This window comes from Peromyscus leucopus, chromosome 12 (genome assembly GCF_004664715.2).
Source record: "Peromyscus leucopus breed LL Stock chromosome 12, UCI_PerLeu_2.1, whole genome shotgun sequence".
NCBI classification, from domain to species: Eukaryota; Metazoa; Chordata; class Mammalia; order Rodentia; family Cricetidae; genus Peromyscus; species Peromyscus leucopus.
In genome coordinates, this window is record NC_051073.1 from 47570943 (window position 1) to 47587841 (window position 16899).

General features: G+C 39.2%; 1 protein-coding gene across 1 annotated transcript in view; it reads right to left on the reverse strand.

The window, feature by feature from the left end:
* LOC114691906 (myosin-15) overlaps positions 1-8293 on the reverse strand; it is a 128936-nt gene extending 120643 nt beyond the window's left edge. The window contains 4 exon segments of the mRNA XM_028867466.2: positions 660-816; positions 3290-3433; positions 3729-3835; positions 8180-8293. Of these exon segments, the coding sequence (XP_028723299.1) occupies positions 660-816; positions 3290-3433; positions 3729-3835; positions 8180-8267 (496 nt within the window). The 5' untranslated portion in view covers positions 8268-8293.
* Between the last annotated feature and the right edge of the window lie 8606 nt (positions 8294-16899).

Genomic DNA, 16899 nt, shown 5'->3' on the forward strand with positions numbered 1-16899 from the left:
GAAGGAAGGAAGGAAGGAAGGAAGGAAGGAAGGAAGGAAGGAAGGAAGAAAAAGAAATTGCTAGGATATTCTTGTGATTGAAGCTTATGTACTGGAATGAACTTATTCACAATATTTGTACCTATAATTTCAACTTAGAAACAAGGAGAAAGATTTGTTTCATCTACACTTGCAAACCCCTCACTTAAAAGATACAATATAAAACAGATACCTTTATCTTTACCAGTAACATGCACATGTAAATTCTAGGCCTATTTCCTTGCTTTAAATAGAAAGAGTAACTAACTAATGGTTGACATTTTTAGCCTTTTGAGAATCATTGCATAATAATAGTTACAGACTAGCTTCTTTGTGTCATGCAGTATAGCATACGCTTGAGTAATAAGAGCAGACACATACAGGGGGCATTATCTGGGCCAGCCTCCAGCCCTAGCACTACAAATGGATTCTTTCACTCTGAAGCACAAACTAATTGTCTCCGTAACCATAGGAGACCTGTACAACGTTGCCTGCATTTTATCTGGAAGGAAACAGAGGCATCAAGAGATGAGATAGCTGTGAAGCCATGCTCTCCTCACAATGCCTACATGCTCTTTGGTGACTTGGAGAAAAAGTGGATCGGAAATTTTCCTTTCTCATTTTGTAGGGCAGCTACTTACTGCGAAGCATCTCCTGAAGGGCACTATTGGCGACAGCAAAGATGTGAGGGGGAGCCTCGGATGGCCTCTTCCTGTGATAGGCAGCCATGACCTCTTTCTGATACACTGGAAGCCACTTGTAAGGGTTTATAGCCACGCAGAAGAGTCCTGAATACGTCTGAGGAGAGATCAGAAAATAGACTAGCTGCACTCACAGGTTTGTCAGGGCTCCCCTGTCAGGTAAGGCTAGTGGAATATTTACTTATAAGGGAACATGAAAGAGGAGAGATAAATTCCTGTGGAGAAGGGACTTCTAAGAGAAGCCGATATATCTGGGTTAGACCAGCGTTAAGACTTGGGATTACCTCTCTGTCTCTGGGAGATACACTAACTGCTAAAATATCTGACACACGTCTTTTTTTAAAAAAAAAAAAATATTTATTTTTATTTCTATATGTATGAGCATTTGCCTGCCTGCATGCATGCATGCATGTACACGCATATGAGCATGGTGCCAGCAGAGGCCTGAAGAGGACACTGGATCCCTGGAATCTGGAGTTACAGATGGCTGTGAACCTCCATGTTGTTACTGGGTTCCAAACCTGGTTCCTCTGCAAAATCTTCAAGTGTTCTAAAGTGCTGAGCCATTTCTGGAGCCCCCAAATGTAACTCTTGCCAAGAGATCGAGGTGAAACCACCACAAAGAACACCAATAACACTAAGAAGCCAGCAAAGAGGTGGAAGCCTTTTCTTCTAGAGCCTCACAAGAAGTAAGACCCTGCTGGTTTTACTTCATTGAAGACTAATGTTCTTCAGTACTGTATATGAATGAGGGTTCTCTTAAACTACCCTTTCAGTGGCAATTTTGTTGTGAGACAAATCTTTAGAGAAACTAAAACAGTTACCTAGTAAGTCAAAAGTTGAAGACTAGGGTGGTTGCATGTCACAGTCTTGATGATAATGGATCCCTACTGCCACTTTCTGAGCCTGATCTCAGTACTGCTTCTAATGCATAGGTTTAGAAGAAAGTGAAGGAGGAACTACCCATCAGGAGCTTAATGACTGTGGAAAAATCAGTTGGTTTCTCAAATGCTAGTTCGGTGACAGGCACTGAATTATCTGTTCTACTTGTTTTTTAAAATTTATTCCTGTAACTTATATGTAGAGTCAGACATTACTATCCCATTTTATGGAAAGGTAACATCAGGGAGTTCAACAAGACAGGGGACATGTGGGGAAAGGAGAAAGCCATCTTCACCTGGGACTACACAGACTGCTTTCTCAGCAACATGGACTAGGTGTCATAAAAGCAGATAGCCCCATCTTCTCTGTAGCAGGAATCTTAAAAGTTCTTATTAATAAAATCAAACCTGGGGCCAGTTATTGGGGTGAAATTCTGGATGGCCAGAGAGACAGAACAAGCCACAGCTAACCTCACCTGGCTAACTTCTCAGCTGGTCTTGTTTCCTCAGACTGGAAGCCTCTGTGTCCTTATATCAGAATGGCTCTCAGCTGAACTGTGCTGCTCAAAACCTAAAAGCTTAACCAGCCAAATGCTTAACCAGGCCAAATGCTTCTGGTTTCTGGTCCTCACGCCTTACTTCTCCTATGGGGTTACTATGCTGTCCTTCAACAGAAGTGGTTTCACAGTGCCAGGAATAGCCTTAAGCTACTCTTAGACCTCTATGCATAAAGCAGTTGGTATACACACAGGAAATACAAATTCAAGTCCATTTTTAGCAAATTTCTATCTAAATCTGTACTTAGCAGTGTTTCTAGCCCATAAGTGAAATATTTATTGTTTGTTTGTTTGTTTGTTGAGAAAGGGTCTCTCTACATAGCACTAGCTGTCTAGGAATTCACTATGTAGACCAGGGTGGTCTCAAATTCACAGAGATCCACCTACCTTTACCTCCCGAGTGCTAGGATTAAAAACGTGCACCACCATGGCCAGCTTTTTTATCTTTTTCATTAACTGATTCATGACTTAAGTGTTCATTGAGCATTTGGTAGGAAAATTAAGCATTTCTCCAAAGAGCACACAGTCTAGTTCTAAAATGGTACATAAACTATCTGACAATCATGGTGACAGTTATGAGCATAAACATACAGACATGAGAGCCTCAACTCTTCTTTCCTGAAAATGCTGATACAGGTTGCCATGGAAATGGCCAATGACTGCTTATTTCTCTCTACACAGACAGGAATGTGTGCATGGGACTATATGTTTGTCCATTTCTAATGCCAGCCTACTTGTGTTTGTGCACGTTAAGTGTTGCATACACATTAGTACAAGCATGTCCTGGATTTATCTTTACACAAAACTGGGTTGGAAGTGCAACATCTCAAATACATTTTCCTCCAGAAACATTTTTAATGGCATAGATAACCTTAACTAATAAGTAATTGAGCTGGCATTTGGACTCTTCCTATTCGGGTTCTAAGCTTCATACTTAGATATAGTATGGCATTCTGTGAGAAATGACATGCATGCTGACAAGATAAAATTAAAGAAATGTTGGGATAGTTACTTCTCAGTGGATGTTCATATGAGGATATATGAACTAAATGTAAAATATCACCAGAAGAGGTTGGGGCATAGCTAATATGAGTTCCAAATGAGATTTTCCTGGTAAAGTTGATATACACACGTAGATCATCCAGTGGTCATAACGTCTCCTCAGGGTGTGAAGCACAGACGCCTCATTGAGGTGAAGCAGCATTGACAGATCTTCAACCATTTCAAACTCTGCAGGGTTCATCTGTTGGATATTGTCCTCCTTAATTCTCAGACTCTGCCAAGAACAGGAAAATAAAAGATATATTTTAGCCCAGTTTGGTGGCACATGTCTTTAATGCCAGAACTGGGAAGGCAAAGGCAGGAGGATTCTCTGTGAGTTCAAGGCCAGCCAGGTCTACATAGTGAGTTCTAGGACAGTCAGTACGACATAGAGAGATCTTGTCATACACACAGAGAGATATCTATTTCTCTATTTCCCCTATGATATCATCACACTCTTTTGTCTATAGACTTAGTGAATGGACTAGACAGTAACACAGACAACCCCACAAGGACTAAGCCTTCTTTACCTCTCCGTCTCTAGTCTCTACAAGTACTTTTCCATCATCGCCACTCTCTTTAACCTCAGCCTCGATATAAACATTCTTCCCATTGTGAACCCAGCATCTCTTCTTCCCTAGAGAGGAAATATAGGTTATAACTACAGTATTTAAGGGACTCTCCACTGGACATTTTCATTCTGATGCAGTTTTGTTCCTGCTAAGTCTTGGAGTCATCAATATAAGAAGTCAGGAAGTTCTATAAAAACATAAATGCTAACCATGACTGCTTGGCCATGCATATTTGTAAAGGAACAAGAAAATTCTCAGCAAGCAGAGGTGTGCCAATATCATTATATTATAAGAAAACTCTACCTAACTCACCTACACCATCCTATACCGCACAACACTGGACCCTTGGATAGGCTCCTGATCATCTCACTCTTTCCCAGGTCCCCTCAAATAAACTCACTCAAAAATTATCTGGTTACATCTGTGTAAATCTGAGTGTTAATGGACTTCTCCCTTAGGATTTCTATACATCATATTTTAATCTTGGAATGAAAGTCCAATAAGAGAAAGACATGCTAAATCGAAGAAGAGATAGAAGGAGAATATCCATTATTTTGTTATATAATAAAATTGACTCATGTTTACCATCTTATATTAATTTTCCTTCCTCTGTCCCCTCACTCAATGCCTTATCCCTAAGTGAAGAAGTCTTCTACAAAAAGTAATTAACCCATAAAATACTTTCAGGTAAAATAAGTTAGAAGTCCTGTGAATACATGAGAATGCCTCTCTAGGTTCATTTAAATACTTAACAAATTCTCTTCCACCCAAGGTAAGTAACCACTTAAGATGAGTAGGAAATATGCTCTTCAAAGAAAAAGAGTTTTAGCATGCTACAAGAGTTCTCACCATAATAGAAAAAGGGTAAGGAGAGAGCATTGATGAGAACCCCATTCAACTCTGACTGAGGGGAATGACAACTAGGTTACCACCACCATCTCTAATGTATGAGTTACAAAAAGTTTCAGATATTTCATTTCTTCAGATATGTGGCCCTCACCAGATGCTTCCCCTAAAGGTGAGCTGCGGGTCATGGGGATGAATGTGTACAAAAAGAGGCAATTAATTGGGTATCATTCTCTTCTACCACCACGCTTGTCTCTGCATAGAACTTTGTTGCTCACTATTTTCTTGCCATGACAATCTACAATGCACTGCTTTCTTCCTTTCCCTAATTACAAGCAACTTCCCCTGAAAATTGCTTTGTAAGCAGATGTGATAATCCTTTGTAACTCAGTTTTCATTGCCTTTCTACTTGTTTATGCTTTTCAGTGCCGGTTTTGTGTTGTACTTATTATTTTGGTCCCTTTTATGCAAACAACGATGTTTTTATGTTAGTGTATGAAAATACATTTGATTCTGAAAAGTATCTGTTTAGCACATAAAGGCTATGCATTTCAAAATATATTATCAGTTGAAAGAAATTTGATGATTTTCCCTCCCTCTTTTCTCTCTACCTTACCCCCTCTCTCTCTATCTTTCTCTATCTCTCTATCTCTATCTATCTATCTATCTATCTATCTATCTATCTATCTATCTATCTATCTATTATCTATCTATCTATCTATCTATCTATCTATCTATCTATCTATCTCTGTCTCTATCTATCTCTGAAGAAGGATAAGACTTGCCCACAGTGCCAATATTGGCATAGCTAATTATTAGCAGTAATTAGAATAATGACTCTAGAAGTCAAATTACCCTCCTCCTAAATTAGTTTTCCTCCATTATCTCGTGCTTCCTTTAGCAAGTGCTTAGCTACTTTTCTCTCTCTGGAGCTTCCCTCAAGGAGGGCTCACCTCCTGCCCCATGATGAGCTCTTTGTTTTAACATCCCCGGAAACAGGAGGAGTGAAGAATTTTCAGAAGCCTTTCCCTGAGACCCAGTCCATGACAGCAACTTTTCTTTAAAAGATAAAGTAAATGAAATAAGTCAACTTTTAATTCCTTTTAGTCATAAATAATGCAGAGCTGTGAATGCAGATAGCACTGCGTTTGAATTGGGTCATCTAGGATTCAGCACTGTCCTGGTTAGTAAGCTGTCAAGCAATAGTTTCAAGTGTATAAGTGAAAGATATTTTCCCGATATTATTTCTTGCAACTAACCAACCCTAATTAAATATCTCATATGATATGAAGATGGTCAGCATTTTGAGATGTATAAAAATATGTAAAACATTAAAACCAATCACAAACAAGCTTAAAAATGACCAGTGTGTTTCTCTGTACCATTTCTTATGAGGCTCTGTGTTGTGGTATGAGATAAAATTTGGGTTAAACTATATTCAAACTTGTAGTCTTATTAAATAGATGCTTAATCTCTTGTAGTACAAAATTATTCATTTGGTTTTGGAGTGATTTTCTTCTTATATTTACCTCTAAAACTACTGGTTTTCCTCCCTGGCACCCAGCAGTTCTAGGTTTCTTTTCTGGGTATCATTATACTACACTACACTTATTTTCAAACTGATAGCATTATTTGGTCCTAAAAACAATGAAGGAAGGTAGGCAGGGCAAGTGTTTTTTGTTCATCTAACTTTGGCAGGTGAGTGAAAGAAGGCTCAGTAAGGTGAGGTGCTTTAGTCTAATATAAAATAGATGATCAGGAACAGGGAACTGGAAGCAAAAACTGTTGGCTACACTCATAGTCAAGCTGTTTCCATTTGGCCTGAGTTCTATACACAAACTCTACTGTCCCCTAGCCCATCGAGATAGACAACTTTTGGTTATTGTTCATCTTTTTGCTGCCACCGAATATCCATAAAAAAGGGTTGTATGCCTTTGGTTCATAGTTCATGTGTTTCATTTGTTTGGCTATTTTTCCCTGTCTTTATCCAAAGGCTGAGGGGCCCCCAACTGGATCAGGCCTTCTGAATAGGTGAGACAGTTGATTGGCTTGATCTGTTTGGGAGGCATCTAGGCAATGGTACTGGGTCCTGTGCTCATTGCATGAGTTGGCCGTTTGAAACCTGGGGCTTATGCAGGGATGCTTGGCTCAGTCTGGGAGGAGGGGACTGGACCTGCCTGGACTGAGTCTACCAGGTTGATCTCAGTCCTCAGGGGAGGCTTTGCCCTGGAGGAGGTGGGAATGGAGGGTGGGCTGGGAGGAAGGGGAGGGAGGCAGGAGCGGGGAGAACAAGGGAATCCGTGGCTGATATGTAGAACTGAATGGTTTTGTAAAATAAAATAAAAGGGGAAAAAAAGGGTTGTATGTTAATAAAATTAATTAAGATTATGTTGATCACTCTATTTTAAGAAATCATTTATAGTGTTGACTCTATGAAATGAATGATCCAATTATCTCTACTATACTGGTCCAATTTTGATTTTTCTCTCTGGTACCACTATCACCATCTTGTCTTAGTTACCTAACTGCTGGTGATAGGCCTCTTCATGGCCACTCTGCTTTTGGGGATTGTTCTGTTATTGTATCTGATTTGAAGGATTATAATTAGTTACTTTGAAATACAATCACACTAATGAAATACAAGGATGGGAAACTGGGAGCTGATCCAGGACTGGTGAGTCTGTGATAGAAATACAATTTCCTTCATAATTGGCTTGAATTATAATTGGTCACATTGAAGTCTAACGTTGACTAATTCTGGGTGCCAGAACAATGTTCAGTTTTTATTGTGCACTGTTAAGTAATTTTGGAATTAAGGCATGTAGGTGACCTGATGTCAAACCACACTGTGAATCTGATTTCCAAATCTCTAACTAGCTGAAATGTAGAGAATGGTCATGCAGCCCAGATATTTAAAAAAGAATGGGGGCAAAGGTTACATTTACTTGGAAATTTTAATGTAGAACTTGGCCTTTTTTTTTTCTTGAAGCTAAATCCTCATTAACCTTTGGCCTTGCCTGAAGCACAAAGAAATTGTGAATCTCAGTGTCAGTCTCCTAAATGATCTTTCTTTTAGTTTGGCTAAGAAACCCTGCTGACCTGTGCCAGAGGGCCAGGTTCCAACAGCAGGAATGTCTGAAGACAGGCAGAGACCAACTCTCACCTCCAGCCTCTCAGCCTCCATCATTTCCTTCCTTCTTTTTCACAATGTGCAGAGCCAAGTCACAATCCTCTCCCTGCTAAAACATGTGCTTGCTGACAATTCAGAGGTTTCTAAGAAAGTCTTGACCTAAGGCAACTCCTAGAAGAGAATGCTAGTCCGAGAGCTTCATAAATGGGATATGGAACTGGGATTCCTCCCAGTCACCCTCTTTTTCTTGGGAATTTCTATTACTGGCTTGGACACTTGATGTCTTCAATTGTTCAAAGATTCATAGCATCTGCTTGCACACCATTCAAATAAGTTAGTCTCCAGAACCAATGGGTCATTGCAATCAGGTAAATAGTTATGCCACTTAAAGTGATAATATGAACTCAAGCCAGCAATTTCCACTAAGTCTTACCATCAAAGGCTGAGGACTGTAACAAAGGATCATCCTTATTTCTTCTGAGAAAGGCTGCAGCATCTCCAAACTCAGACAGATCCATCATTCTTAAAATATCCACTGGGGGCAGGAAGAAAATGTAAGGCTATATCGATCATGTGAAAGGGTTCGTTCTACAAAAAGACAGAAGTGGGGAGAAAAAGTAGAAATGAGGCACTTGTTCTAAAATGATAAACCATTCATAATAGACAGACCAAAGAATGCTTCTTCTATGTCTGTGTCATGACACAACTGTACTCAAGAAGATACAACTTCAACAAAGCCAGGTTCTCCATAAGCATTGACAGTTCAGTGCCTAGGATCAACAGTGCTTTCAGGAACCTGTGCGAATGTATCAATTCCTTTAAACATCAGAAGAAAATGTAAATAAAATAGTGATGACATATAATAACAATCTTAGCCCAGCTTTTATTTGTCTTTATACTGACTAAATTTTACTAATTTTGTGGAGCAAATATCTCTAAAATGACAAAAAGTCCTTGAGGCTGGTAGAAGTCAAACTACGACCTTGAGCCATAGAGTTCTGACCTTGGCAAATGGCATAAATGGGCGAAACTGACAAATGTCAAGTTGCAAACACTAGGACTCTTGATATGAATGGAGGGTAGAATCTAGTGCCTCTAGATGTACCAAATATCATACACAGAATGAGGTGACAAAAGTAGAGAAGGTATTCAGATACATTTTCAGTTTGAGTATAAAACCATAAAATTGTGAGTGTCCTTTCGGAGATGACTATAGATAGCTTACAGAGGCAGTAAGCAAATGCCAAAGGCAGTAGAGAAAAAGCAAAGGCTGGAAGTAGGAAGCAGGTTGGGGTGATGGCATGAAGCAGGAATGAGTGAAAATGATCACTGGATCAAGAAATTATTGGCAAGACTGAATTGCCAGGCAAATGAGTCAGCCTAAAGATGAATTCCTTCATCTTGAATTATGGTTATACTATAGAGAATTTTTATGAAGAAATCTGTAGTAGGAATCTTAAAAGTTCTTATTAATAAAATCAAACCCGAGGCGAGTTATTGGGGTCCATGCTGGTAGATCAGAGAGACAGAACAAGCCACAGCTATCTCACCTCGCCCGATCTTCATCTGGTCTTGTCTCCTCAGACTGGAGGCCTCTGAGTCCTCATCTGGAATTGGTCTCAGCTGAATTACTGCTCAAAAGCCTGAATCTTAACCAGCCAAATGCTTAACCAGCCAAATGCTTCTAGTTTCTGGTCCTCACACTAACTTATATATCTTTCTGCTTTCTACCACCACTCCCTGGGATTAAATGCTGGCTTTCTGGGGATTAAAGGTGTGTGTCACCATGCTTGGCTATTTCCAATGTGGCCTTGAACTCACAGAGATCCAGAGGGATTTCTATCTCTGGAATGCTAGGATTAAAGGTGTGAGTGCCACCATTTTCTAGCCTTTGTATCTAGTGGCTGTCTGTTCTCTGACCCCAGATAAATTTATTAGAGTACATAATATTTTGGGGAACACAATACCACCACAGAAATCTCCACCCACTATCTAGTGGGGTCCTGGTACAGTAAGGTCAGAATTAGGGAGGCTGGAAGGAGACTAAGTAATGGAAGATGTGGACACACAGAGGAGCCCAAACCCCCAACTCATGTCCTGAGTAGATGCTTTTGACATGAGTGCTTTATACTGGGAAATACTTTCGCTCTAAACTTTCTGACACAGACTCCTTCTCTCCATCATTTCCTCATACTTGAATCCAAGAGTCTTTTCCTTGACCTTGATTTTCTGATTCCCCAAAGATAGAACCCTTGGTATCATCTCTGATTCTTCCTTCCTTGCCATGTCCATATTCAGTGAATCAACATGTTCTACTGTTTCTGTGTTTATCACATCGTTATCCACTTTTATTTGGCACAACTTAGATTGCCAGGAAGCTTACCCTTTCTCCAACAATTGTCTGGCCTCATTCCTAGGCACAAGCCAGACATAGCTATGTCTGTAATGAGGCCTGTGTGTCTAGACACAGATGATTAGATCATACTTGAATACATGTTCCAAATGGGCAATCAAAATGTGTTCTAGAGCGTGGATTTGGAACTTAGGGGCCACTCTCAGTCTGTATTCTGCTTGAATGGAGTGATACAAACTTGAAGGTTGAGATTGGCACTCTAGTGTAACTACCACTTTTACATGTGTCCTAATCAGCAAAGGTATCAGTAACAAAAAAGTCATAAGACTGAGAAGAAGCAATGTATGAGAGCAAGGAAGGAAAGAAAGAGGTAGCTTTCCTAGTAATGGTACCCAGTGAGACTTAGATCCAGCTCTTGGTTTTGGTGCCTGTAAATTCAACAAACTCTTAACCAACTCCTCCTATTTAAGCCCCAATTAAAGTGCTTGAGACCTTGAGTGCATATCTTTTATTTTTCCATCAAATACCTTTAAATAAAACAATTTGTCACACTTATTTGTCCCTATCTTCTGTCCTAGAAAACGTAGGGTGTTTATAAGAGTCGGCACATTGCTTGATACATATAAAATCTTAATCATTATTATTAACAATTCTTTTGCAGCCAGCAAGATTGCTCAGTGTTTGCTAAAGGCACTTGCTGCCAGCCCTGACAAGTGACAGCCTGAGTTTGATCCCTGGGACACACATGGTGGAAGGAGAGACTCGACATCTGCCAAGTTGTTCTCTGACCTCCACATACACCATGGCATGCATGTCTACACACACATTCACACACACACAAATACAAACAAGTAAATGTAATAAACTTTAAAGTATTAATCTTGCTCAGTAGACATTTGTGTATTTTCTAATTGCTCTGCTAAATATGTAGGACAGTATCTTTACTTTCTAAATTATTTTGTGAATCTGAGATAATGTAAAACCATTAACAGAGGCTACTGGCAAAGACTGGTATCTCAGTTTCTGTTCTGTTATTGTAATTGTATACCACAAACTCGTAAAGAATAAATACATATTTATTTAGTTGGTAACTCTAGAGATTTAGAAATTCAAGTGCATGATATCATCATCATTAGTGTCTGGCAAGGACCTTCTTGTTGGGTCCTGAAATGGCAAATCTCATCGTATGATAAAGCAAGCATGACAGAGAGCACCTGCTTTTACGATTAAAAATAAATAAATAAACCTCTCTCTACAATCCATGAAAGGGTTAGTCTATTCATGAGGGCTATCATCATAAGTTTGAGCATCAATTTTCCAATGCATTCAAACCACACCAGGAAGTAAAGAGGGAAATTTTCAAAATGACAGTTGAGTAGATAGATGTAAATACAACAAAGCAAAAACTGCTTGGATTGTAACCTTCCCTGGAAGATTATGTTCCCTTTAATTCTCTCTGTGATGACCACAGTTAGTCTATAGCTCATTGCTTTTATCTATCTAGATTGGGTCTGGGCAGTAAGTTTCTTGGAAAATGGATGCAGAATTGTATGCAATGGTGGTTTTTAGTGCCTAACTGTAAGCGGAAACTTAATTGATACCTCTTAAGAAATTGATAAAATAGTTGAATGATTTTTACATAAGCAGCCTTGAAAAGTTTCCATGTTAGTTTTATCATAATTTATTAGATTCCCTTGAGTTCTTCTGTGTGTTCTTCTGTGTGTGTTTCCCCTTAAAGCTTTCCATTGCCAGAAAACCATGCTGCAAATTATGCAGAAAATACAAATATTTATCCAGTAAATAAGCACTAAGTGTCTTTTAGCAAAGCTGCTCTGATTGTTCACAGTGAAGACAACATGCCAGAAAGAATTAGAATGGATTTCTCCAGATGTCAACAGAGGAAGAAGAGAATTACCAAGCATGTAAATGATCCCAAACAACCTGGGGCATATGTCTCAAGGCAGTAAATGAAACACATTTGAAATACAAGGCCCAGTGAACACTACAAATCCGGGGAGTGCTTGTAATTAGGTACACTACAGTGTAAAACAATAATGCTGATGCCGGCTAATATTCATGCTGCTGGGTAATCCCATTTTTGCCTTCCCTCAGAAAGATTTACTTGGTAGAAAACCCATAATTTCCCAGTCTTTATGAAGAAATCTACCACCCTCCATGCATCTATAGTACCTGCATTGTGTTTACTCATATGCAATTTGGATCTCAATAAGAGCGGGTGCCTCTGCCACATTATCTCCTTAAGGGGAAATGGGAAAATGTTTAATTGAATTATAAATCAAGAACATTGAAAAATAATTGGACTACTAATTAACTGTTATGGTTTGGGTTTAAAAACATCCTTAAAGGCAAGTGCCGAAGGCTTGGCTCCAGTTGGCAGTGTCACTGAGCAGTGATTAGATGTGAAGGATGTAACTTTATCCATTAATGAATCCATTGATAAATTCACTATCGATGATCTGAACAGGCTATCAGGAGGCGGAGCCTATTTCAAGAAGAGATCATTGGGAGCATGCCCTTGCAGAACATGTTTTGTTTCCAGCTCCTCTCTCCTTGCTTCCAGGCTGCCGCCAAGTGAGCAACGTGGCTCTGTCATACTGTTCTGCTGTGCTGTTCTCCCTCACTACAGTCTAAGAAGTGATGGAGCCAGCTGGCAGGGAACCACGAATCATCAAAAGTTCTTCCTTTCTTGTTTTTTTTTTCCTCAGGTATTCTGTCACAGTGACACAAAGTTGTCTAGCACATTCAGGACCTGCCGCAACTGCCCTGTGGCCACTTCTGTTCAGCTCCTTCCTTCCTCTGGGTCCCTCTTCCAGCTTCTGCTGGGTCTACCATCCAGTGCAGTGCCACCCCTCCATACACTCCTTCACTTCTCCATCTTTCATCCGGATCTTGGGTCCCTACATTGTGCTAGTTTACTCTTTATGTAAAGAAAAACTTTGATTAAATTCCATCACAGATTAAATTTAAATTGCCTAGTCTGGCCTGAAGCTAGTGGATTCAATAGTAAGACACGTTCAGAGTGAATTGCAACCTTTTGCGCAGGATAGGACCTTAATAAACATCTAGCGAATTAACCAACTAACAAAGACTAATCCATCTCTCAAGACTACAGAATAATACCATAGTGTCTCCTAGCTGAGGTATGGTTTAGGAGGTGTTGGAGTTTAGATGGTCTGCTGTTCCTTTTTCAGTACAAACCTTGATTGAACTTGACTATATGACAGTAGAAAACTGCAGGCATTAGACATTGTCAAAGGAGGAATGTCTTGGGCCGGGGGACCGAGGGCAAGACTACATGGACAGGGAAGTGCTAAAGAAGGAACTCAGAGAAAGAGTCCAAGAAGACTGTTTGCTCAAGCTCTGCTTGCAGGGCTGTATTTAGTAGCTAGCTAAATGACACATAAACAGCAGAGGAAGAACTAAAAATTGTTCATGCCTGCAGTGAATCCAGTGTCTTTGTGTCTCTGTCTACAATTACCCTCCTCTTCAGGTCCCTATATTGACCACAGCTGCACTGGCAAAGAGGGGTCATGATCTTGGTTCCAAAGGTTTTAGACAATATCTAACCTGTATGTACAGGCAAGATGCCCTTAGTTTAAAAGTGGGGAGGGGCAGGGAGATGACTCACGGGATAAAAGCTTTCATTTCACGCATGTGAGAACCTCAGTTGAGTCCCCAGAACCCATATAAACCAGAACTCTCATAAAAGCCAAACCCATAGCATGAACTTCCGTAATACCGGCACTCCTATGGGGAGCTAGGAAGCAGAAGCAAGAGAATGCTTAGACTCTTCAAGACCAGCTAGCTCCAAGGACACAGCAGAAAAACAAGCAAACAGGCCTTGACTCAAACATGGTAGGAAGCAAAGACCAACACCCAAGAGTGTCTGACTTCCACATCTGTGCCTTGGCAACCAACCCCCGCCCCCAACACACATACACAAATACATACAATTTGAAAACATCACCATCTCCTTTAATAAATTGTGGTTTTAGATCTAGGATTCAATTATTCAAAGTAAGTATAAGGATAAAAATCAAATGTTTGACTGCATCAAGGAAACTGAATTGGAAAGATATATTTAAGGATGTAGCTTCATTTTAAAATAAATACGTTCAGCCCAAGAAATGTGCATTGAATTATCCCAAGATCCCTTTTTTTTTGCCCTTCCAGACAGAGTTTCACTACATATTCAGGCACTCTTGGAGCTCACCATCTTCTCATTTCAGCCTCCAAAGTACAAATATATCAGGAATCTAACTTTAGAGTTGGTTTTATCTCAGAATTTTTCATGGTTCAATTTTAACATCAACTACCTCAGGGTTCTGTAATTTACTAGTGAGTAAATAAAAACTAGCAAATAAATTATGAAATCAAATTCACCATCCAACAGTAGTAGAGCTAGGTTGAAAATATTTATAGTTTCCAGAATTTTTTTTAATATACTAAAAAGGAAAAAAAAAAAAGGAATAGCAAGACTGGTGGGGTTTTTTATGCCTATTGTTCAGAACCAAATATACTCTCCTACAAAATACAAATTAAGTAGATAGTTAATATTAGTTGTAATAGAATGTGATAATATTCATAAAGGGCAGAAACCTATGATCTGCACCGTACAACTGCTGATTTTATTATTTAGCACAAAAAGACACACATTACGTGAATTTAAAGGCTCATGTAAGCCTATGCTATTATTTGTATCATTTTCTTTGTTTTTATGTATTCTGAATGCTATAGCTTCAGCTCAGGATGATTATGGGACTTTTTATTAAGCACGACTGCAATCCACATATTCACAGCCATTCAATGATATGCTTACTTCAAGTAAATTTATCAAACACTTTTTTAAATACCTAGCAAATACTAAGAGTTGAAAAAATGTTTAGGGTACCAGAATTATCAAGACTTGACTTCTGTTTTCCATAATTAAGTCTAGTAGAAGAGAAGACTTGTCAACAGATGGTCTTCAGCATATGTACAATAATGGATGTGCATTTTTCACATTGTAATAACTGAAAATAAATTGTGTTGTTAAAAGTCTTACCTTAGATCAATCATACCATTTTGTAGACAAATTGTATTAACATGTTACTTTGCATATAATGAATAACACCCTGGTTAAAAGACTAGTAAAAATAGCAGCTTTCATACCTACTACTTAATAATGCTGGTGTAGAGAGAGACAAAAACTTACCTTTCAGAGAGCAAAGGAAACACATAGACCTGGGCTAAGCCAGACTTTATACACTCCTGTCAAGGTCAACAGTTAACAACCTCAGTCAATTCTGACATTGTTTCTAAATTTGTCTGCTGGTTTTTGAGAACTTGAACCCGTGGATATGAATTTGGCACCCAAAATGTCTCTAGGAGGAGTCTGTGAGATGCCAGAAAACAATTCCATTTCGAGAACTGAAATCCACAGGCTAATTTGACCCATTCTCCAAATGTTTGCTGCATAATGAGATTAGGCAACATTAATAAGAGAAGCAACAACCGAGTCCCTGGCTCTAGAGTAAGCCCAGCAGTTAGTGGTCTCAGCAATTTTAAATCCTTGCAAGAAAATACTCACTAGCAATCTCTATTACTTATTTAGGTCATATTTGAAATACCAGGACATAAAATTTATTAAGGGCACACTATGTCCCAATCCTTACTCTATGTTACCTACATGTGTGACCTCACTTAAACCTCATAACAACAGTATAAGAAAGGTTTTGTTATTTCTAGTTTACAAATAAAGAAACAGGTAAAAGTGATAAAGTAATAACTCTTTACTCACTTAATTCTTCAGTGTGACAACTGACTGAAACTGGGGACTCACGCATGCTCGGCAAGTGTTCCACCACTGAGACACACACATACTCTTTTTTACTTCTAAATTTTGAGACAAATTGCCAATAAGTTGCACAGCCTGACCTATAACCTGTGATCCTCCTGCCTGAACCTCAATTAGCTCAGATTGCTGGTGGTGCCACCAAGCTCAGCTGAGCCAGTGAGACAAGATTTGAGCCTAAAATGTCAGAAGTCAAATTTGCTCTTTTGTAACCATTATAATATATAATTAGCAACTCAGAGATCAGATAACTTTTTTTTCAATTTCCCTCTCCGCACCCAAAACTGCAGTTTTTAAAAAGCCTTCATCTAGTCAAGGAAATTTATTGCTATTTATCTCCTCCAACATGTACAACACTTTCTTAGTCTTTAGGTGAAGCTCCTAGCTAGTAGTTATGATAATAATAATAAAAATAATAAATTAAACTGTCAAGGGCTTTGACTTTGAGTCACTCTTAGAAGATTTAAAAGCATTTTGTGCAACCTGAAATGACTTCTGGAGCCAAAGATTATCTGAATCATGTTTAAAAGAACTTTGTAGAGCCAGGCAGTGGTGGTGCATGCCTTTAATCCCAGCACTCAGGAGGCAGAGGCAGGCAGATCTCTGTAAGTTCAAGGCCATCCTGGTCTACAGATCGAATTCCAGGACAGGTGCCAAAGCTACACAGAGAAACCTCACCTGGAAAAAACAAAACAAAACTTTGTAGAAATGACATTAAAAAGGGAAACCCCAAGTAATAGACAATAGCTCATGTAATCAGTTCTTATTAATGGTGAGCCATTTCTATAAAACTATTTACTCCTCCGTAGCAGTGAAGTAACCATTTCCCATTGAGGGGAAAAGGAAGTAGTACTGAGCCCTTTGCCTAAAGCCTCCTTAGTATGACAGCTTTGAGGGCAACAGCAAGCTCGTAATAAATGCTGAAGTGCTGAATGATTGTAAATGA